The sequence below is a fragment of the Taudactylus pleione genome, unplaced genomic scaffold, assembly GCF_031769625.1.
Source record: "Taudactylus pleione unplaced genomic scaffold, aTauple2 ptg000005l, whole genome shotgun sequence".
Classification (NCBI taxonomy): Eukaryota; Metazoa; Chordata; class Amphibia; order Anura; family Myobatrachidae; genus Taudactylus; species Taudactylus pleione.
In genome coordinates, this window is record NW_028284408.1 from 22384821 (window position 1) to 22408481 (window position 23661).

General features: G+C 41.9%; 1 protein-coding gene across 4 annotated transcripts in view; it reads right to left on the reverse strand.

Annotated features, from left to right (window-relative positions):
- The window catches only part of FMNL3 (formin like 3), a 133538-nt gene that overhangs the window by 22665 nt on the left and 87212 nt on the right, over positions 1-23661 (reverse strand). For 3 of the 4 annotated variants that reach the window (XR_015869804.1, XM_088447130.1, XM_088447015.1), the window contains exons 5-13: positions 20511-20594; positions 19983-20135; positions 19215-19326; positions 11149-11225; positions 10173-10266; positions 9712-9786; positions 9515-9625; positions 9252-9401; positions 541-642 (exon numbers count right to left, since the gene is read on the reverse strand). Coding sequence is in view for 3 of the 4 variants with exons in the window: in XM_088447130.1 (XP_088303256.1) it covers positions 541-642; positions 9252-9401; positions 9515-9625; positions 9712-9786; positions 10173-10266; positions 11149-11225; positions 19215-19326; positions 19983-20135; positions 20511-20594 (958 nt within the window). In the remaining variant the exon portion in view is untranslated. The remainder of the gene's footprint in view (positions 1-540; positions 643-9251; positions 9402-9514; positions 9626-9711; positions 9787-10172; positions 10267-11148; positions 11226-19214; positions 19327-19982; positions 20136-20510; positions 20595-23661) is intronic. The other variant, XM_088447206.1, reaches the window with a different exon arrangement.

Below are 23661 nucleotides of genomic sequence, written 5' to 3' on the forward strand. Positions count from 1 at the left end.
TAACCACAGCAGTGAGGTACGCTAACCACTGTGGTGATGTACGCTAACAACCAGCGGCGATGTACGCTAACAACCAGCGGCGATGTACGCTAACCACAGTGGCGATGTATACGCTAACCACAGCAGTGATGTACGCTAACCACAGCAGCGATGTACGCCAACCACCAGCGGCGATGTACGCTAACCACCAGCGGCGATGTATGCTAACCACAGTGGCGATGTATACGCTAACCACAGCGGTGATGTACGCTAACCACCGCGGTGATGTACGCTAACCACCGCGGTGATGTACGCTAACCACCGCGGTGATGTACGCTAACCACCGCGGTGATGTACGCTAACCACCGCAGTGATGTACGCCAACCACCAGCGGTGATGTACACTAACCACCAGCGGTGATGTACGCTAACCACAGCAGCGATGTACGCTAACCACAGCAGTGATGTACGCTAACCACCAGCGGTGATGTACGTTAATCACAGCAGTGATGTACGCTAACCACAGCGGCGATGTACGCTAATAATTCTCTATGTATCTCACCCTAATGATCTCCAGCTCCTTTTCTCGCTGTAATAGAGTTTTCTCCAGTTCTGCCACCCGCATCATGTTCTCATTCTCCAAATCTAGCAGCTTTTCAGTCATCTGGAGGAAAATCATAACTTCAATAATTAGGTCCTTATGCAGCGCAAAATGACAAAACCTACTGAAAGTTTTATCACTAGTCATTCTAAACACTCATATCACTAATCAGAACTGAAAGCAAGCCAGAGATTCATTTTCCCTTATACATTAAAAAATTCCCTTGGAAACTACCAAATATTGCAATGGGGAAGTTTTAACACAACCACAGTGAAACTGAAGAGGAGTGGTAGTCTTCATTTATTATAATTTATTATTTCTATACAAAGTTCTTGTAGTAAAAGTGTAAACACGGACTGTGTGCAATATAAAGAACATAAGCAGAGTACATTCCAACAAAATGAAGATAATGCACTGCTACAAAACGATTACCCTCTGTGTTTATTGTCCTCATAGAAACACCATACAAAGCACTATTACATGAAAATGCTGCTAAAGTATTAAAACCAGAATTGTCCACTTTGTGGGACCCCACTCCCGGAGATCCTGAAGGAGGAGGTTCCAGGGACAACTGCAGTGGGCATGGTGCTGTAAATAGCACCATCACCGAGTCGGACGCAGCACCATTCACAGCTGCAAATAGTGAGTATTAGCAAACGGCACATGCACAGAAGCGAATGCACAGAAGCGAATTTAAGGTTTGAGTACTGTATCTGCAGGTGATTCTGAGATGGTCGGATCTTGGTCCGGATTTCGCTTTGTCTGAAATGGGCGTTTCCGTGCGAGAACTGGGGGACGAGTGTCATGTCTGCGAAGTTACATTTCCGTGCACATACTGCGAAAGGAAGTCTGTTTTTGATGACTCTCTAACACAGGGAAGGTGGATCTGGTGATAATTATGCACTTTCTTGAACCCGTACGGAACTTCGCATTAGCATAAGGTAATAAAACTGGCTTCTGCGGCATCATGCAATTACAGCCACTTTGCCTCTGATTCAGAATCAGCTTCATAGCATTTGAGAGGCTGATCAACAAATACCTGCATTACATAGTTCAAAAGATCTATATTTAAAAGATTAATACCTATATAGTAGTATATTATGTGAGGTATTCAGTTAGCTTGTGCAATGTGGGACGATCTCCAACCGGCAAATACAGTGGAACCGCCTTCACCTCCTAAGATTGCAAACAGAAATTAGAGTAAAGACACTGCGGAAGCCTAGTTATGGATCACTGACCGCTTCTGGGCCCAATAGCTTTTGGGGCTCAACCCGACGGAACCTCACGGCTAATTGAATTCCCGCTATAGCTGGTTAGGTGCCTATCATTCACAGACACTACCAGTGGCATATCTGGGGGGAGGGGGGGTGGGTCGAGCGGGGTACGTGCCCTGGGCGCTGACGGACCCGGCGGTGCAGGGGGAGCACCGCTGTCTGCCGTCCAGGGCAGTACGGTCCGCGGTTCTACAGATGGACTCTCATTGGTTTCTGCACCCAGGGCCAGCGCTGGGCTGGAGCTCACTAATGAGCTCCGCCTTCCGTATCCCGCAGTGGGTGAAGAGAGAGACGTCATGACGTCTCTCCCATAGTGCCGAGCGGGACCGGGGGAGCAGACGGTGGCGGGTGCAGGAGCAGGGATTTGGCTAAGAATAATTATATTAATACAAACAAAAAATGTACAAACCCTATGGCGCTGCACTCCATGCTGCAGAGGTTAATTATAAGTCACCACCTGCTAAAAACAGAGCTTGCATCAGGGAGTGTCCCCACATTCCGTTAAGGACCACAGGTCGAGGTTTCTGAAGATAAAGATACCTTCATGTGCCAATACATCGCCCTTACAAGTAAGCATACATGTAAGAAACTCCACACAAGACTTATCCTCATTCACATCTGGGTGATTCTTACGGCAGTTGGGACCATACTAAGCCGGAAGATGATCTTCATAGATCACCATATTCTCCTCATATTCACATCCCCGGGTGGCTACATCATACAGTGACATTATAACACCATGGGTCTTACTCAATTAGCAGCGAAAATGGGCGTTTTTTCCGCCATTGGTGTAAACGGACGTTTTTTGCCAAAAACACAGCAAAATTTGCGCCAGAAAACAGGCGAAAAAAAAAAAACTGGAAAACAGTTCTCTCCATCCCAGACTAGGAGAAAAATAATGCAAAATCCCTATTTTTGGCTAAAAATGTGGGGATTTCTGTCTGGAAATTACTGTTCCACGTAAATTGGGGGTATGTTAAAAATGGGTGCAAGTATATTTTCGTGTCGCAAAAAGCAATTTTAAAAAAACACCTGCTGCTACCGCATGCGATGTTTAAAACACTTGGCGCACCCATACCACCCCCCAAAAAATCAGACCCAATACGTTAAAACCATTTTCAACAATTTTTTTTTTTCCACCCAAAATTTGCGCGGCCGTTTTTCGCAACTTACAAAAAAATTTACCTGTAATTTATCATTAGGGGGGGTGCTCAAATGGTTCTGAAACAAATCACAAAATTTTTAACCAAAAATAGGGATTTTGCATTTTTTTTCTCCAGGTCTTGTATGGAGAAAACATGCCTGTTGCAGTTTTTCACCAGTTTTTTTGGCGAAAATGTCACAAATTTTTTTGTCGAAAAACGTCCGTTTTCACCAATGGCGAAAAAAACGTCAGTTTTTTACGGCCCTATATTGTGTTTCCCATTTATTTTTTTATACCGGAGAATTACCATATACCGGAGGACGTGGGACAATTCCTTTGATGGACTTATTGTTGACTTGTTGGAACAATCCAGAGTGCAAGAATAATTATGTGTAAGGGGCACTACTACTGAAGGCACTGCATAAGTGGCATTACTGGGGGCACTACTATTGGGGGCACTACATAATGTGCACTGCAAAAGGGCTCTGCATAATGGGCACTACTACCGGGGGCACTGCATAATGTGCACTACAACAGGGGATACTGCATAAGGGGCACTACTACAGTGGTCATTGCATGAGGGGCACTACTAATGGGGGCATTGCATAAGAGGCACTACTACTGGGGGAATTAAGGTGCATATGGAATGGAAAGGAATGTTCCCAGAGTGATGAGAAACGGTGGTGTCATGTTAAAACGCCTCCATTTTTCAGAGGCCACGCCCCTTGAGGCATGTGACCACTCCCACTTTTTGGCATAGTTGGGAGGGGGGGCTCCGTTTTTCATCTTGCCCTGGGCTCCAAAGACCCTAGTTACGACACTGGACACTAGAATCTGATGTCAACATCTATAATACTGATGCCATATTGAGGGTTAGGTTAGAAAAATTGAGCAATCTCAAAATGGTTTTCAGTTGTTTATTAAAATTACATTTTGTGAACATCAGATGCTCTGAAACTAAATTATATTAAGAGCAGTTGTTTTTTTTTCTGAGACCACAAATGTTGATAATCAAAATTTAAATAATGAAACAAACAATATAAGTTACAAGCTATCTTCACCCAAAAGTGAAAATTGAGTTTTAGTAATTAGGGGCCTTACAATAAAGTACAAGAATTCAGTGGACAGATGATTCACACGTGAATAAGAAATTCACGGGGAATGTTTGACAACTGGAATGAAGGTTTGGGTTTGGTGGCATTGGCCTTTTGTAGTCATCTTCATTGGATTTTCAAAGACTAATGTTGTTACATATTCCCTTACAAGGATTAAGCAGAAACATATGACCCCCCTCCCAGGAGACCATAATTAAATGTTGTTGTATAAAGTGAAGTACACTGCCTCTCACATCTAATTTCACAGTCTGTCACTAACCAGATGCTGACAGGACAGTGGAGACAACTTTACTGAACCCCCACAAAACATCCATGATTATCCTGCACATACATTCTACAACAGACTGTAAAATAGATAGATACTGATCAATGCAGCTACTATACATGAAAGATTGTGGATCTGAGAACTAACTCACATGCAACCCGCATATGCTCAGAGAATGGTTGATATGTTGATAATTAAGCTGAGGAATAAATGTGACCATTACCCAAACATATAACAACAAGCTGGGAGCCAAACCAGATGTATCCAGTCACCTGCACCTTCCTATGCCAGTAGATAAATTAGAGTGCTTACTATTCATATACAGTAGCTGATGCTTTACACACTTTAGCAAGCCACGAGTATGTGTCCATAAATGTACTGCTTACTATACATCAATTCATTCATTTAACAGAGCAGCCATTAATGTAGAAAGCACAGAGAGGACTTGCTCCTTCATGTAGATGGCCCTCAGTACACTTTGGAGTCTATGTACTAAGCATTTGAGAGAGATAAAGTGGATAGAGATAAAGTACAAACCAATCAGCTCTTATCGGTCATTTTTCAAACAGAGCCTGTAAAGTGACAGGAGCTGATAGGTTGGAACTTTATCTCTCTCCAAGGCTTAGTACATAAACCCGTTTGACTCTTATATTGGATAAAATACATTATTATGGCAACGTCTCTGGATCAGTTGTACATGCAGACAAATCAGTTGGGATGATGCTAGGCCCAGGTCACTCGGTCCCCCCGCTGGAGTGGCTCGGTTTCCATACAACGGGCTGCTTCTTCTCTGATGTATTTTGGGAAGGACTCTCACTAAGCAACCCTGCTGATCTTTACAGACTTAATATATCCCGAGCGATAAGAAACATTACTGATAAGTTCAAAGATTGCGATCATCTTACCCTTTCTTATCTTGGAGCGGCTAATTTGATTTAGATGGTTACGTTCCCTAGACTACTGTATTTGCTACAGGCTTTGCCTCTTCTCCTTACTAAAAGAGACATTAAATTGATTACTGAACAAATTCGTACATTTATTTGGCATGGTGGGAGACCTTGTATTAGCCTTTTAAAATTATGTCAACACAGATAAAATGGGGCCATTAATTTTCCCAATATAGAGCGATATAGTTAAGCCGCCCAATTACGTTATTGAATAGACTGACTTCATGGGCAGGATTTCTATGCCAACAACTCACTGGAATCCTGATTTTTAGATAATCTCAATATTTCTTTCTTTCTACACTTACACAACAAGACATTAATCGAAACATTAACCCTCTTCTTTGGTTGACTAAACAAATTTGGCAAATCCTTCGACAACGTTTCAGTCTTAGGGGTCTATTCACTAATGCTGGGTACACACTGGCAGGTATATTGGTTGATCAATTGATCGGCCAATATATCGGGTGCCCGTCGGCCAGTGTGTACCAGCAATGTGTCTGTGAACGTCGTTCACAGACATATCACGTCGGCTGTGCTGCACAGCAGATGCCCAATATATCTGCAGATATATTGGGGCATCGTGCTGTGTGTACGGACGGTCAGCCGCCTGCCCGTACACTTGCAGCGGCAGCCACGGGGGGTGTAGCACGACACGCCCCCAGCCAGCAGGACCTACCCCCATCCAACACACAGATGATGGTTGTTCAGTGTGTACGAACAATCATCATCTGCAGATATATCTGTTTAGTGCGTACCCAGCTTAAGCCTTGGAGAGAGAACATGGAGAAAGAAAGGCCTCAGCCAATCAGCTCCTAACTGTCAGTTTACAGGCTGTGTTTGAAAAATTACAGGAGCTGATTGGCTGGGACTTCTCTTTCTCCGTTTTATCTCTCTCCAAGGCTTAGTGAATATACCCCTTAATGCCCACCTTTCGCTCCATCTTTTCTTTCTCCACAATTTAGAATTCCAGGATGGCATGGCTTCCTACCCTTTCACTATCTGGCAGGTCTTGGGAAGGGGGGGTAATTAGCTTTTTGTATCATCTTGTTAATAGAAAAAGGACCCTTTTGCTTACTGAAGCAGTGTATATCATTTGAAACTCTCCGCACCTTCCCTGCGCCATTTTTACAGGCCCAGCACTATGTTTCCACGGTAATTTGAGCAGTTACGGCAACAAAATGGGATAAACTTTTAATATGAGGGCCATGTCTAAAAAGGCTCTTATTAATCATATCTTCTTAAAGGGACCTTGTTGACCATGAGGTTTCCCGGACTGGAATGTGGCAATGGCTTACCCATACCCTTCTCGCTCTTTAGCCATGATATACTACATTACCTTACTATTTCCTGCAAGTCTGTCATCTAGTATGTATTAGGAGCTTTACTTAATGTGATCCACAGGGCCTACTTCTCTCCTCACAGACAATTTCTTTTTTTTTTTTAATAAATATTTTTATTGTTATTATACAGTTTAGACAGAGATTACATTTCTCAATATAACTTGTAATTATAACATTTCTATGACATAGTAATATAGAAAGAATTGAAATATATGTCCTACAATACAAACAGAATTTCCACCTAATAGTCAGCATCTTAGAATAATAGTATATATAACAAAGCATGAACCATATATTGATTGTGTTATGCAAAAAACACTCCCGCATCTCATAACAAGCTAGAAACACTATAGTTTACCCTCAGAATGGTGGATGGCCATTTTCCAGTATCTCTGTATTATACCATGTGGTCAAAATTACCACTTTACGTATATTTTCTCTGGTAGATGGGGAGAAATTGTTGATATAGGGGAGCCATATCTCAAAAAAATTTTTTGCACTATTTTCGATATCAAGTGAGCTTTCTACCCAGTCCATCTGATAAAGATACATTAATCTTGGTAACATAAGCTTTAAGGGAATACAATTAGAATCGATCCATTGTGACAGGATATTTTTTTAGCTGTTCCGGCAACTCTAGCTAATAGTAAGCGTTTTCCCCTTGATATTTTCGGTTGAGTTGCGGTAGAATAGTGGTTCCATAGCGCCCAAGCCATCGATATCTCAAAAGGGATATTTAATATATTATTTATATAAGACTGTACTTCTCTCCAAAATACCTGAACAATCTCACAGGACCACAAACAGTGCACTATGTCAGCATTAGGTGTTGAACATTTAAAACAGTTAGAATTATCTGATGTTCCTGTTAAATGTCTACGTTTTGGTGTATAATACGCTCTGTGCAATATTTTGTAATGCATCTCAGCATATGAAGAAGAAACTAATTGTTTGTTTAATGTAGTACAGGACGTAATAACATATTGAAGCGTCAAATCTGGAAACGTATCTTTCCATTTGGCCAGACCTGTATTAACTTTAGCAAGGTCCAACCGCCTTCGTACATAATCATAAAGCATTGATGTAGACCATGTTTTTCCCCTCTCACTCCTCACCACAGCATCTAAAACATTAACTTTATCCAATTGACCAAGCTGCGACAATGTTTTTAGAATATAACTTCTTACTTGGAAATATGCAAACACTGGAAAATTAATATTGGGATAACGCTCTTTAAGTGTAGATAAAGACAATACTGTAGAGCAGTCTTCATCTAAAAATTGATAGACCAAACTATGTCCTTGTAGATTCCAGTCCCTAAAAACTTTTGCAGATATATCATCTTGTAAATTAATACCAGTGAAAACTGGTTTAAACAAAGATCCCGTGTGTGAGAGATTAAGTCGTTTCCTTAATAGTCGCCAAGTGGAGCAAGGGGTATTCAAAAGAGGGTTACGTTTAATATCTGAAGTAATATGTAAGGGCAGAGTATGTAATAAACTGACCAAATTACACTCAAGGCTAAAAGCTTGGTCCAATTCCTTATACGCAAAATGACTGCTATTCCCTATCCAGTCTAGAACATATCTATAATTGGCTGCTATAGCATAATCTTGTGCACAGGGCAGATTCACCCCTCCAAGTGATAGTGGCTGTTGTAACTTTAATAAAGAAATTCTGGGGTGTTTGCCAGCCCAAATAAATTTAGCTAAAACTCCATTAATTATTTTAACATCATTTTTTGTTAGAAGAAAAGGAAGCATCTGGAGTGGATATAATAATCTGGGTAAGGAGCACAGACAATTTCTTAATAGCTTGGCTTCTTATCATAGATGTTCCAAATGTCACAGAGATGATCTGTATCACACCTTGTGGGAATGCCCAGTGATTAGGGGGTTTTGATTACAAGTGAAGTGTGACGCAGAGGGATCCCTGATTAATTACGTCCGTTCACTCTGCAGTGGGCGATTATGTGGGTTTCTGTCTAGGTCTCATCGCATCACTATAGGCAATAAAAAAAATAATAATAAAAAAAAAAACTTTCTGGGCACTTCGCTCTGCAACTAAAAAAACAAAACTATACTTCAGAACTGGATCCATCCAGGGCCTCGCGCATTTTCCCCATATAAAGAGAATCTCAATCACATCTTTAGGTTGGATTGGGTGGAGACCATGTTTGATAAGGAGAAGCGAGTAGGCTCCTTTTTTGATGTTTGGGAGAGACGCTGTCTCTTGCTTTGCAGAAAAGGATTCAGTGTAGGTTGTGTCTATCTGGTTGGTATGAGTTAAGGGTACTGGACGGAGACTCCCCTATTGATTTATGAGCTATATGGTGGTGCTGACTTCATTTCCTTTTACATTACCCCTTTCTTTTCCATACTGGTCATTATTTATTGTTTGTAACATTTAAAAATTAGCCTTGGCTAATTGTTTTACTGTTAACCACTGTGGTATTTTCCATATATAACCTGTATTTTGTGATTGTTGATTGCTATGTTACGTTTCAAAAATAAAAACATTAAAAAAAAAAAAAAGTAAAATGTGAAGACATGCAGCCATCCGACATAGGAGGACTGCATGTACTTACATGGGACAGATGTTCTTCCAGCTCCTCTACTTTCTCCAGTGCAACATTCTTAGTCTCAGCATCTTCCAGCAAGCCACCAACATCAAACACATTGTCCAGATAGGCCTGAATCTGCACCAGCAGCTTCTCACTCTCTGTGTGTTTAGACTTCTATAAAGAAAACCACAACATCAGAGCGGGAGAGATCGGCTATGAAGCTGAGAGCAGACTGCTGGGCTCTCCTCTTGCTAGGAGCCAGGAAAATTAACATTTCTAGTCCTTACCTCCAGGAAGTCTTCGAGGCCTAGTTTGGTGAACTCGTACTGTAGATGGACGCGGAAGTTCATGTCTTCCACAGAATGTACAACAATGTTAATGAATTGCATACATGCGACCTGTGGGGACAAGAGTCTATTTACTACCAGGACAGAACAGGCCATCAGAAAGAAAACTGGAAACCTCAATAAGAGACAACACTTACCATGAAATCAATGTTACTGTCCTCATTCCGGAAATATTCCATCAGCTTCTCAAAGCGATGCTTCTCCTTGCAGACCTGAAATAGCCCAGACAGCAATAGTATAACCAATAAGTGGTTATGTAGGAAGACATTTAGAGTTAAAGATAAATTAATAGATAAAAACTGACTTAAGAATTGGACATAGCACCAAAATATATCAGTAAATAGACTAGCAACATTTAAAATACAATTGTTATTATGATCCCTGGATCATAACACCTTCATCCATAAAAGAAGTCATGTTTCAGAAAATTGCTACATAACACCTTCATCCACTCACCTCTTCAATTAATAGGATAGTCTGTAGCAATACAGCGTACCAGTTTGACAATCATACGGAACTGCCCAGAGCAGCTTCTGTGTGCTCGCCCTAATAATGAGCCCCATTTCTCGGATATCAGGTTAATCTTGCATCATCTTACCTCTTTGAAGTTGTCAAATGCCGACAGAATGATTTCATGTCCTCCTCGGACCAGGCAGACAGCAGCCAGTAATTCCAGGACCAAAGCTTTAGTTCTATGTAATAAATAGTGTGCTTTACTTAAAAAAAATATGGATTTATAGAATTGTGCTAAATAACCATTGCATAAAACACAGAGGTGTACGCAATGGCACAGAATATCTCAGTGCAGGCTATAAAGACAGTGGCAAACGCAGGATTTCTAGAGGGGGGTTTTCCAAATGTTTGATTTTAGAGTAAGTGTGGCCAGTCCATGAAGAGAGTAGAATTAGCACTTAACCAGCTGTAATATGCGTCATACAAAGTATATTGTGTGTCATAATTCCAGCATGTACAGGACCAGCAATCACAGTATGCCATTAAATGCAGCAGTAGAGCCATCCTGCCTGAGCTGAATGGTTTTATTTTAGATGTGGGCACCATCCCAGAGTATTAGAACAAGTCCAGGAGTCTGGGAGCAGCAGAATAACCTAGCACTGCCCTGGACATATATATACATATTGGGCTCTATAGCAGCACATCCCTTAGTAACAGTGAATGTTTTCCTGATCTCCTAGTTGATGCACAGGTTATTTATTACTGGATGATACATGTTAAAAGATCCACAGGTGGTGCTAATTATTTCATTTGTGATACTGAGAAGTACATGCAGCACTAGTTAAATTCTATTATACTACTATTTCTATTGTGGTCATGGTGTGGGCTGGGGAGGGGGGTTTCCAGGCAGACGGAACCCCCCCCCTGCGTTTGCCTATGAAAGACAAGGGAGCAGCATAGGGCAAGCCTCCTAAGCATGGATGATCCAGCTGAAGCCTCCCAAAAAGAATCAATGGTACAGTACCTTTACTATTTCCTTACTAAGCATTCTATTTAGTACTGCTATGTAGCATGATGGGAACAGGATGTACTGACAGTATACAAAGTGTGGGACAGGTTACCTTGGATTCTTGTTGTTTAAGCTAAGAGCGATTTCATTGACTGCGTGAGGATGGGACATTACTAGATTGAAGCCATACTAGGAAAAAAAACAAAAACAAAATAAGTTATAAATCAGACTATATATTATTTAACAGTTTATTAGCATGCAGTAATATGCAAAGTTTAAAGCTATGATTGAGAGGTTCTTAAAGGGAACACTAAACCTGAACATAAATTCTTACACAACCTCTGTTAACTGGTGTCGTGATTGCTAGACTAATGTCAACCATACAACTAGACCTGAGCCAAATGTATCCTGCTCACACATTGTCACAGCGTAGCCGAACCCGGGTGTCACTTACCGGGTCCAGCGCGGCGTGGGACAGCGGGTCGGTAGATCCTGGACGCCCGCAGTCAACTGCTTTCTCCGCTCTCTTTCTTCAAACAGGCGGCCGTGGCTCCCATAGAGTTGCGCGGGAAATGGGGAAATCTGATTGGCACTATACCCACCTTGACCTATATAAGGTAGTTCCTGGGAGCACTTCAGTGCCAGAGTATAGGCTCCATTACCTTACTCCAGCGTTCCTGTGCATATCCTGTTACTTGTTCCTGATCTTGGCTTTGTTTGTGACTCTGATTTCGGCTGACCCCTGGTGCTGCATTTGATATCTGGTTCAGACCTTTCCTTTCCTCTGTGACCTGCATACGTTTGCTTCCTGGTACCGTCTTGTCCGATTGGTTCTGACCCGGCCTGTCGACTACGTTGACAGTCTTCTCCGCTCCATCCAGAGTTCGCCAGCACCTGTATAGGGGAACCTATTCTGAGGGCTGCGACCTGTGTGTCGAGGGCAGCCAAGTCCATACCTTATTGCAAGGGTCCCTGGTGAATACCGCCGGCACATTAGACTCCGTGCCTCAGAAATAGGTCACACCAATCCACAAATATGGGTTGCGTCCACTATCCACCCGAGAGTTAGTGACAGACTACTCTGGCCTAAAAAAGAAAATGGATGCTGCTGGTAATCCCTCGCCACGTGACTTATTGGAGAATTTGCTCGGTCGAGTGGAAAAGCAAGAACAAGATCAGGCACAATTCATGCAGTGCCTGCAGACGTTAATGCAACAGATTGGCAGTCAGCAATCTCCTCATGTACAGCCAGCGTCACCATCTACGATGTCTGTTCCAGCGGCTGGGGCATCCGCACCATTGCGAATTCCAAATCCCTCCAAACATGACAGAGAACCCAAAAGTTGTTGGGGTTTCCTGAATCAGTGCTCAATCCAATTTGAGAGCCAAGCGGCAAATTTTTACTCAGAAAGAACCAAAGTGGCCTACGTTATTTCCTTGCTGTCTGGAAAGGCTCTTGTCTGGGCTTCTCCACTATGGGAAAGGAATGATCCTGTGGTTAATGACCGCTCTAAATGTTTAAAGGTTTCAGAAAAGTTTTCGACGAGCCTGGCAGGGTATCGTCTGCTTCATCAGCTATCCTGCAATTAAAACAAGGAAGCCAGACTGCAGGTCAATACGCAGTGCAATGCCAAACCCTTGCCTCTGAATTGGGATGGAACAATGAAGGTAAGAGCAATTTCATTGACTGCGTGCGGCCTTTATGCAAGGACTTTCCGAGCAAATGAAAGACGTCTTAGCATCCAGAGAGTTGCCCACATCCTTGGACGATTTAATCTCCTTATGCATCCACATAGACCGGCGCCACAGAGAGAGAACTCGGGAGCGGGAACAATCTCGGCGCTTCAGCTTCAAGCTTGCACCTCATTTTACTGCCCCGGTAGAGTCTTCTGAGGAACCTATGCAGATTGGGAAATCACGTTTCCCAGCTGCGGAGAAAGAAAGAGATTCAAAAGTAAACTCTGCCTGTACTGCGGTGATCCAGATCATCTTCTCATTCATTGTCTTACATGTCCGGGAAACGACAAAGGCCTAACTGATCGAGGGGTGGTCGGCTTAGGTGCGCACCAGCACACCCCAACCGAGAAAGTTTTACCACAGTTTGCGATCAATGTGATCCTGCGGTTAGAAAAACCCATCAAAACACTTAAGGCCTTTCTGGATTCAGGAGCAGATGGTAATTTTATCACTATAAAAAGGTCCAGGAGTTCCGAATCCGTAGTGTGCCTTTACAGATCCCACTCTGTGTCATTGGGGTAGATGGGAATAAACTTCCTATGGCCACTATCAGTTCCAGGACTCCAGAGATTACCATGCAAGTTGGCGCTCTTCATAAAGAGTTAATTTCTTTCTACATAATTCCAATTATCCTGGGTCTTCCATGGTTACGCAAGCATGCTCCTACGTTAGACTAGAATAAGCCCCAAATTTTGTCATGGGGATCTCAGTGTTATCAGAGATGTTTACTAGTAATCAGACCGCCACATCGGGTCATCCAGAGTACGAACATTATCCCAGATGATTCTCTACCCACTCCATACCAGTCCTTCAAGGACGTATTTAGTAAAAATGCAGCAGAGACACTTCCTGCTCATCAGGAGTGGATTTCACCATAGAGATGTCTCTCCGTGGAAGAGTGTTTCCCCTGTCACTTCCTGAGACCCAGGCCATAAATGACTATATCAAGGAGAATCTCGAACGCAGGTTTATCCAAGAATCCAAATCACCTGCTTGTGTCTGTCTTTTCTTTGTCAAGAAGAAAGATGGAGGCTTGGGACATTACATTGATTACCGGGGTTTGAACGCCATTACTATCAAAGATCGGTATCCCCTACCACTAATATCTGAGCTCTTCGAATGAATAAAAGGTGCAAAAATCTTTACTAAATTAGATCTTCGTGGGGTATACAATCGGATTAGAATCCAAGTAGGGGATGAGTGGAAAACTGCATTTAACACTCGAGATGGGCACTACGAGTACTTGGTCAAGCCTTTTGGTTTAAGCGCACCTGCAGTTTTTCAGAAGTTCATGAATCAAATCTTTCGAGATCTGTTGTACCAGTATGCAGTATATCTTGATGACATCCTGATATTCTCCAAAGATTTGAAAGTCATTGCAAGCACGTCTGTGAAGTTTTATCGAAAATTCGCACTCATCAGCTCTAATGTATTTATATATAATTAGTAATTTGGAGTTGTGCACCTGTGATCTGTTTGTTTCTGTGCCTACAATAAAAGTCTCACACAGGTAGCACCTCCCATTATATATATATTCAGAGTGTGCAGTCCAGGAATCTTTCCTATATACTCCATTTAATGTGCTTTATTGCACACCTGAGGGAAAGGAAACGCCTTCAGTCTGGACTAGCATCCCTCCCTTATTGTATTAAAAGCATGGAGTGTGGTAATATATATGCACATTAGTATTAGGCACAATTCTAGGTAAGTCCTACAAGTTATATACTGTAGTGCAACTTTGGTTCATTTTTGGGGCATGGGTCCCCCTGGATTGCTTTGGTTGATCTGTTTCAGGGCACCGCATTATAACGCATTTTTCTTTTATTACACATTTTAACCCTTCACAGTTTATTATACATGTACTTCACCTTTTTATTTTCATTTCTTTATATGCAGCAGTGGCTGCTCTTAACTATCTCTTTTACACTTCACTTTTCCTATTATGGCTGTGCCCTGGGGCGGCTCATCTGGGATAGTTTGGGGGTGTCCTGCACTCTGGATTTAAACCCTAGTATGTTAGGGACCTACCCGACAGAGGTTACCTGGATATGGTGGATAGGCCCATAACCTTGGCTATTATTATGCTAAAAACCTCTATTAATTGCAAAATTGTATTGCAAATGTATTTATATATAATTAGTAATTTGGAGTTGTGCACCTGTGATCTGTTTGTTTCATCAGCTCTACTGCAAGTTAGAGAAATGCTCCTTTGACCAAACAGAGTTGAAGTTTTTGGGGTATATAATTTCGGGTTCGAGTCTCCAGATGGACCCTGAGAATATTTCCGCCATCGTCAGCTTGCCTCGTCCGACAGGACTAAATTCGATACGTTTTTTTTTGGTTTCTGCAATTTCTATCGGCAATTTATCAGAAACTATTCATCCATTGCAGCCCCTATCACTGCACTCACCAAGAAAGGCCAGGATACCAGAGTTTAGCAACAGGACGCAGAGGAAGCATTCGTCAAATTAAAGCAGTGTTTCATTTCAGCTCCCATTCTGAGACATCCCAATTGTGATCAACCTTTTTTCCTAGAGTTGGACGCATCTACAGTTGGTGTTGGGGCGATCTTGTCCCAGAAGGATGAAGAGGGTACATGGTACTCTTGCAGTTTCTTTACCTGTAAATTCTCAGCACCGGAGAAGAACTATGCAGTCGGGGATAAGGAGTTGCTAGCCATTAAACTGGCTTTGCAAGAGTGGAGATATCTGCTGGAGGGGGCAAAATTTTTGGTCACGGTTTTTACAGATCACAAGAATCTCACTTATCTCAAAACTGATCATTGCCTGAATTATCGTCAGTCTAGATGGTTGCTGTTTTTCGATCGTTTTAAACTGATTATTACCCATCATCCAGGTTGTAAAAACGTGAAAGCTGACTCTGTCTCGAGCATTTAGTTCCGCCGAGCAGAATGAAGTACGGGAGGACAAGCCAATTCTGAATCCTGCGTGTTTTTTTAAACAATAATTTTTAATGAATTTTCATTTTTGTTTTTGTAAAGACATAGAAAATAAAAAGGGAGGATACAGAAAAAAGAGAAAGGGGGAAAATATAATAAGGGGGAAAAACAGGCAATTGTCAATCAAAATATCACATATAACTAAAAATCAAAACAAAAAACAAAATCAGTGGATGACCTACACAAACAGTAAAAAACACTCCAGAACTCCCATTATACAGACCAAAATATAGAACACATCCAAACTTTGATATATCAATGTGTGGTTATTGAAAGACATGAATCCGTCATTATAAATTCCTGCCAGCTGAACCACTTAATCATTGGTGAGTTAGCAGAAGAAGAGTAAGAGCAATTTAAAGTTTCCATCCGGCAACTATAATTTATTTTGGACTTTATCAAAGATAGGGGGGAGGTTTATCATGCTTCCAGAACTGGGCAATAGCTGCCTTGGTAGCAATAAGTACGTGGCTAATAAAATATCTATGGTGGGTAGGAACATCATCCTGAAATAAATGTAAAAGAGCAGTAGAGGGGGTCAGAGATAGCCGCATACCCGTGACCTTCAGGATCAAATCTTCCACCTCCAAACAAAGGGGCGTATAATAGGGCAATTCCAGAAAATGTGGAATATCTCGCCTATTTGGCCACATGCACGCCAACACAAATTAGATTGAGCAGGCCAAATTTTGTGTAACCTATCGAGGGTCAAATAAATGCGGTAGAGCAATTTCACATACATTTAAATATACATCTAGACATTTTAAATACAGAAAAGAAAAGGGTAGCCCATTCATGTGAGTCCAGAAATATATTTAGGTGATATTCCCATTTAATAATGGCCGGAATCTTGTCCGGCTCTTCCGCTGTGAGTAGAAGAGAGTACCAAAAAGATATACCTCCTTTGCGTGAAATTGAAGATATGCGTGAAAATACATGGGGAGGAATCATTTTCGACGAGCCTGCTAAATGCGGAAAGGACTGTATCCAATGTCTGACTTGAAGAAATTTGTAGAAATCTTTACAGGGAATGGAAAAGCTAACCTGTAACTGGGCGAAGGAAAGAAGGTTATTATTCAAAAAGAAGTCTCGGAGAGTACGGATACCATTGAGGTACCAGGAAAGCAGGTTTAAATTTGTGATTAAAAATGATAAACCATGAATAGAGAGGTGGAGAGAAGGCAGGCTAAATTGTAGAAGGAGAGACAGGCTATCCCACGCTTTGAGAGAAGCTATTGTTGCCCTGGACATAGATTTGAAAGAGACTCTAAAATTGGTTGGAATCCAGAGTAAATCACAAAGGGGGAATTTGCCTAAAATATCACTCTCTAACCTGACCCAGGGTTTAGCGTTAAGAACGTTCGACCAATCACTAAGCTGATCAACCAAGCATGCCGTTTGATAGAGTGCTAGATTGGGGTAAATCCTGCGTATTTTGTTGCAGTTACTAAGATCAAGATCACCAGGGAAAACATTTGTAGCACCTGAGCGCAAACCAAATTACTTCAGTGGACTTCTCTGGTCATGCAGGAGTGGGGAAAAATGCTGGAGTTAATCCTCAGGAAGTAATGGTGGCAGTCTGTACGTCGCAATGTTAAAGACTTTGTGGCAGCCTGTATCACCTGTGCTCAACAGAAGGTGTCTCCTCAACTTCCCTTGGGTTCTTTATGTCCATTTTCAGTACCTGATCGTCCTTGGTCTCATATTTCCATGGACTTCATAACGGATCTACCTTCCTGCCAGGGTTTCAATACAATCTGGACAGTGGTGGACAGGTTCTCCAACGTTGCTCACTTTGTCCCATTGAAAGGGTTACTGTCGGCTCCGAAATTGGCTGACACATTTAAAAAGGAAATCTTCAAGCTACATGGATTTCCCAAAGACATTGTTTCAGACTGTGGGGCACAATTAACTTCTAGGTTCTGGAGATCCTTATGCAAGTGCATTGATATCAACCTAAGTTTTTCTTCTGCATACCACCCTCTGGGTAATGGTCAAATGGAGCGTGTAAATCAAGATCTAGAGAAATTCATTCGGATGTATGTCTCAGCCAAACAAGACGATAAGGTTTCTTTGTTGCCATGGGCTGAATTTGCTCACAATAATTTGTACCATGAGGCATCGGGGCACTCTTTGTTCTTCATTCAGTATGGGTTGCATCCTGTGATACCAGAGTTGCCAGCTCTTCAGTTAGTATCCCTTCCAGCTGTTGGTGGCACTGTGAGTTATTTCCTCTAGAATTGGAGAGAGGAGAGTCTCTGCCAAGTATAAATGGGTGGCAGACAAAAAGAGAAGGAAGGGTCCTGTATTGAACCCTGGTGATAAAGTCTGGTTGTCTACTAAACACTTGTGAAAGTTCCCACAATGTAGTTTGCTCCCAGATTCATTGGTCCTTTCCAGATTCTTCAGGTAATCAATCCGGTGGCTGTCCGTTTAAAACTTCCTGGTCAGATTCCCGATGTATTTCATATCTCTCTTCTCAAACCTCTGGTGCTCAATCAATATTCGAGACAATGTGATCCTCCCTCTGCGATTCCAGTGGATCACGAAGAGGAGTACAAAGTCGAACAGATTTTGGACTCCAGAATGTCCTGAGGTGCAGTTCAATTCCTGGTGGATTGGAAAGGATATGGTCCATAAGAATGTTGTTGGGTTAAGGCCTTGGATATTCATGCACCTCAACTCCTTCAAAAAGTTTAATCAAAAGTTCCCTGGCAAGCCATTTGTGGGGTGTTCGGTGCCCACCCCCAGAAGGGGGGATAATGTCACAGCGCAGTCGACGCTGGGATCCAGCCCGGTGTGGGACAGCGGGCGGAGAGATCCTGGACGCCCGCTGTCAGCTGCTCTCTCCCCTCTTCTCCTGCTGAAAGGCGGCCTCGGCTCCCATAGGGGTGCGCAAGCCGCTCTGTTTAAGATTTAAATAGAAAGGCGCAGGAAATTAAGGAATCTGATTGGCGCTATACTCACCTTGACCTATATAAGGAGCACTTCAGTGCCAGAGTATAGGCTCCATTACCTTACTCCAACGTTCTTGTGCATATCCTGTTACACGTTCCTGACCTTGGCTTTATTAGTGACTCTGATTTCGTCTTACCCCTGGTACTGCGTTTAATATCTGGTTCTGACCGTGGCTTTCCTCTGTGACCCGCATATGTCTGCTACCTGGTACCGTCTTGTCCGTTTGGTTCTGACCCGGCCTGTTGACTACATTGAAAGTCTTCTCCGCTCCATCCAGAGTTCACCAGCACATGTATTGGGGAACCTATTCTGAGGGCAGCGACCAGTGTGTCGGAGGCAGCCAAGTCCATACCATCTTGCGAGTGTCCCTTGTGAATACCGCCGGCACATTAGACTCCGCGCCTCAGAAATGGTCACACCAATCCCCAAATATGTGTTGCATTCACTATCCACCCGAGAGTTAGTGACACACATTACTCATACTACTGTAGAGATCAGCAATACATTTTATGATGTCCCTTTACCTGATAGTTCATGATGGCCCGGAGGCACATGATGCACACGTGTACGTCATCCTTCTGGCTGACCAATCGGGAGTTCTTCAAAGCCTTCTTTCCCGGTAATGTATTGTAGCTGCTATTAGGAGACATTAAGTTTAAAAGGTTAACGGAACTTTCTGGCTTTAGCACTAAGCTATTTAAATATCATTTCTTCTTCACAGATTCAAAACAACTGTACTAAACACAAAGTTTTGACTGGGAATAGACATAGCCTTCATTTAACAAGACCATATTTTAAATTTTTCAAGTACATCATTTTATTATGATGTTGGCATTAACACCCAATAAATGAAAAGGGTCATACAAGTGCCAGGATTATTTACCAATGCTCAGCAATTGCAAACTGTTTTTGGGGTTTTTTGGCCGGGTTTAATTCATCTACATATTAGCTTGATAATGATAGAACCCAAGCAGGTGTTATCTAATTATTTTTCACATAGATTAATCCTCCAACTTACTATTAATGTTGAATTAAACAGAATTGTATAGGAAGACCAAAATTGTCCAAGATACATTTAGAGTCCTAACGTAAACTTTTGAGGTATACAAATGCACCATAGCTAAAGCATCATTGAAATTATATGGCCCCCTTAGATTTGTAGGTGTTACTGACCCTGTAATATAATACCTTTTACATGGAGAGAACAGATGTGAGAAAAAAAAAAATGGCATGGCATCATGGCGAGCTGGATGCAGGGAGAACTGGCAAGGCGCTGGCACACAAATACATACCGGAGCACAGACTGGCGGGCAGAGCGAGCGAGGCCGTTGGTGAAAGGGGCAGGGAGGGCGTTGGGATTCTGCAGATCCTCGATGGATCTGCTCCAGGATTTGGACTTTTCAACCAAGCCTTCCTCCCCGTTTTCCATGCCCTCAAAATCAAACCTACATCAAAAAGGGATACAGAAGAAGCTTGAGCGGCCAAGGGACAGAGAGAGAGGACTGGGTAAAGCAAAGCCATGAGCAGCAGAGATGGTATTCAGCATGACAATGTGCAAGAACTGAAGCAGCCGGGACCAAAAAACACAGACAACTGCAAAGTCAGCTCCACATGGCAGACAGCGCGGGGTGGAAACTGTGATTTGGAACACATGCTGCTACTTCAGCACCAGGACACAGGAATTTACAGTGGATAAGAATCAGTGTTCAATGTGCAGAGATTTTCCTACTCAGTACAAAACCCAAAACTTGTGGTATTTAAGTCCTATGGTGGTTCTCCCATGTATATTTCAGCAAAACAACTTCACAGGCTGTACTTACATAACCGCACACTGTGCAAATGAGAGATACTCGACCAAAACATCCAGGCCCTTGTTGTCATTGTTTAAAAACTCCCGCACCCACCTGTAAAAGAAAACATGAGACTATAATATGAAAGGGAACCTCACATTGGTGAATTAATAACATTCCCTTTACTGTACAATTATTTTTGTCAATTCTGTAGCAGCTGACCAACCCTCCCTCATAACTGGAAGAAACCATACCTAGGCAACAAGACTATGTATTGGACTAAATACACTGTACGGACAGCAGAGAATAGCCAGAAGAATCATACAATGAGAGAACCTGTGCGCAAAACTAATAGCATATCATTGCTAACCATTTATTGATCACTATTCTCTAACACTAGGGGCTACAATGTCTTTTTTGAAGCAGTTGTGTCCACAGTGGTTTCAGATGCTGGATTTAAAAGGTGCAATAATATATAATATTACTGTCCTTTAAATTCAGTGGGCAAAACCACAAAGACACGGTGGCTTTGAAAAGAGTCATATAATAAATTTAGCCTTTGGCCTCTTTGTTAAATTACGAAACCTATTCATAAAAGGTAATTGTAATAGTACAACACGAATCCGGAACTGGGAAGGGAATGGTTCTCTCATGAAAAAAATAACAGACAAACCCATATGTCAACATGCTTTCACCTATCATTGAGAATGTGTTATTTCTATACACTATTATGTTAGCCCAGCACCAATTTACAAAATGACTAGCTTATTTAATAAAAAAAAAAACAAATAAAACATAAAAGTCAGATTTGATGCCATGCAACGCCAAGATTTGAAAGGTAGGTTTTATTGTAAATTCATTTAATGCAAACCTTACAGTCAAAATCTAAGGTTCCTACGTCACCTAACAGTTTAGATGTCAGACTCTCTATGAAATGATCGTATATATAAAATATATATCAGCGAAATGAAATCAGCTCTGAAAAGATGAGCAGTATCCCAAGGTCTCCATTCAGCGTGTAACTGCCTGTACAGTGTTGCTCTGTGCTCTGCCTTGTCATATAAGATCAGAACCCTGGCTATGCATGTAAGGAAAATAAACAATTGTGAGCACTTCTCCCCTCATAGACTGTTTGGTCTGAGAAGTAATATGTAGCAGCTTCAGTCAGAGGGTTAGTCAGCAGTTCAATAACAGACTGAAAGCAAAACACAATAATGATGTCAATATGCTTACCCTGATCTATGCAATGTATTCTCTTTCACTCTGCTTACGTTCATATATGGAGTGTAAAATGTGATTAAGTAACAACAATTACACTGGTGTCACACAAAAATGAAGCTTAATTAAATGAAATTTAGGAGTAAAAAAACCCCAACACCATTATTAGTATGTGTAGGGTAACAAGAGAATAATTAGCTTTGGGATAACGCCTCCATATTATGTGATGTCACCTTCTACCCATCACCAGCCAACTGCAGAGAGGTGCTATGTGGGCTGAATGCACACGTAACTCAGCCGATGAGATGACACATGGAGATGACTGATCACTAGCTTTTCTAATGACATACAGGGAATAGATTTGTTATCATACTGAATATTGAGTAACCACAAGCCCCCACATAAACACACATTACAAACTACAACTACTCTTCCTTCATGACTTAGGGGGGGAATTCAATTAGCCACAGTACTTTACCACGGCTAATTGATCCCATGGGCGCTATTCGATTAGCCCCGAAGCCGGCAGTCATCGAGAATTTTTTTACACCTGCCCGAGGCAGATAATCAGCCCCATTATGGTGTTCACAGCCGCGAAAGCACACAAGGTCCGTGACCTTTTCACCAATTTGATGTGTTTTCGTTCAATCAGAGATCATTTTTGGCAGGAAAAAAATGGGCTGTAATTAAATTGTGCATATAAAAATAAAATAGCGAAAAAGTCCCATGTCTCGCATGCGAAAAATTATCGGGGCTAATTGAATTCCCCGTTACTGACAGTACTAGATTAGTCACAGTTTGATGGCGAGTCCCTGACAATGTTATAATACTATGAGAACAAGTTTAGTTATGGTCCATGGGTATGTTGCATTACGTATATTATTATTAATAGAGGTTGAAGGCTTCAATAAAGGGCTTTAGACCCAATGAGATTATCCATTGAACTTGTTTTATATATATATATATATATATATATATATATAAAGAATAGAAAAAAGGGGAATTGGCAGCTACTCAAAGAGGGGTTCCAGTCAATAGACAGTAATTAGATAGACAATATCTAGCGAGACAACAGATGTTACTGGCAATAGGTCGACAGGTACAAAGGGTCGACAGAGTCAAAATGTTGACACAAAAATGGTCGACACGTTTTTGTTGACACCACAACACCCCCCTCCCCCTAAGACTAACCTTCACCCCTTAGTGCCTAACCTTAACACTCCCCATAGTGTCTAACCCAGTAACTCTAACCCTCCCCCTAACCCCAATAACCCTCCCCCTAACCCCAATACTTGCCGTTGGGATGCCGGCGGTCAGGAGACCAGTGTCAGGATTCTGACAGCTGTCAGGATTCCGGCGCTATCATTCTAAGCTCTGGAATACAGTCTGTTGGGATTCTAACTACATCCAGTTTTGATTGGCCACTTTTGCAGGAGCCTAAATGTAAAGGAGGGGGAAAGATTTGAGAGGATGAAGGCAGTGCTCTGCATTGCCTCAAAGTAAGTAGGCCGGATGGTCCAGGTGCTGTTATTACATCTATTTAGACATTCAAGTATGATGCAGGCTGTGTGCTCAATGGGTCTGACAGATTCTGTTGCTAACCACTCAGAGGATGCTGCTCTATCAGGCCTTACGTTGGTTGCCTGTAGATTATTGTACATTGTTGTGTGACTGGATCATACACCCCACTAAGCTCTTAGATCATTTACAAACTCTTATTATCCTATAGATTGTAACCTTAAAAGCAGGGCCCTGTCTTGTTTTATTATTGTGCTTTTTCCCAAGTGTAAAGCCATGCAGATTATGCAGTCACAATATAAATAAATGTTGATAAAGAATATATTGCACACCCACACATAATTATTGTTAAAGCTTTGACTTTGTGTTAGTGACTGAGTGGAGTACTGATGCTGTGACCCTTTTTCTCAGTGGATGCCAAGTAAAATAAGACAATAACTAGAAA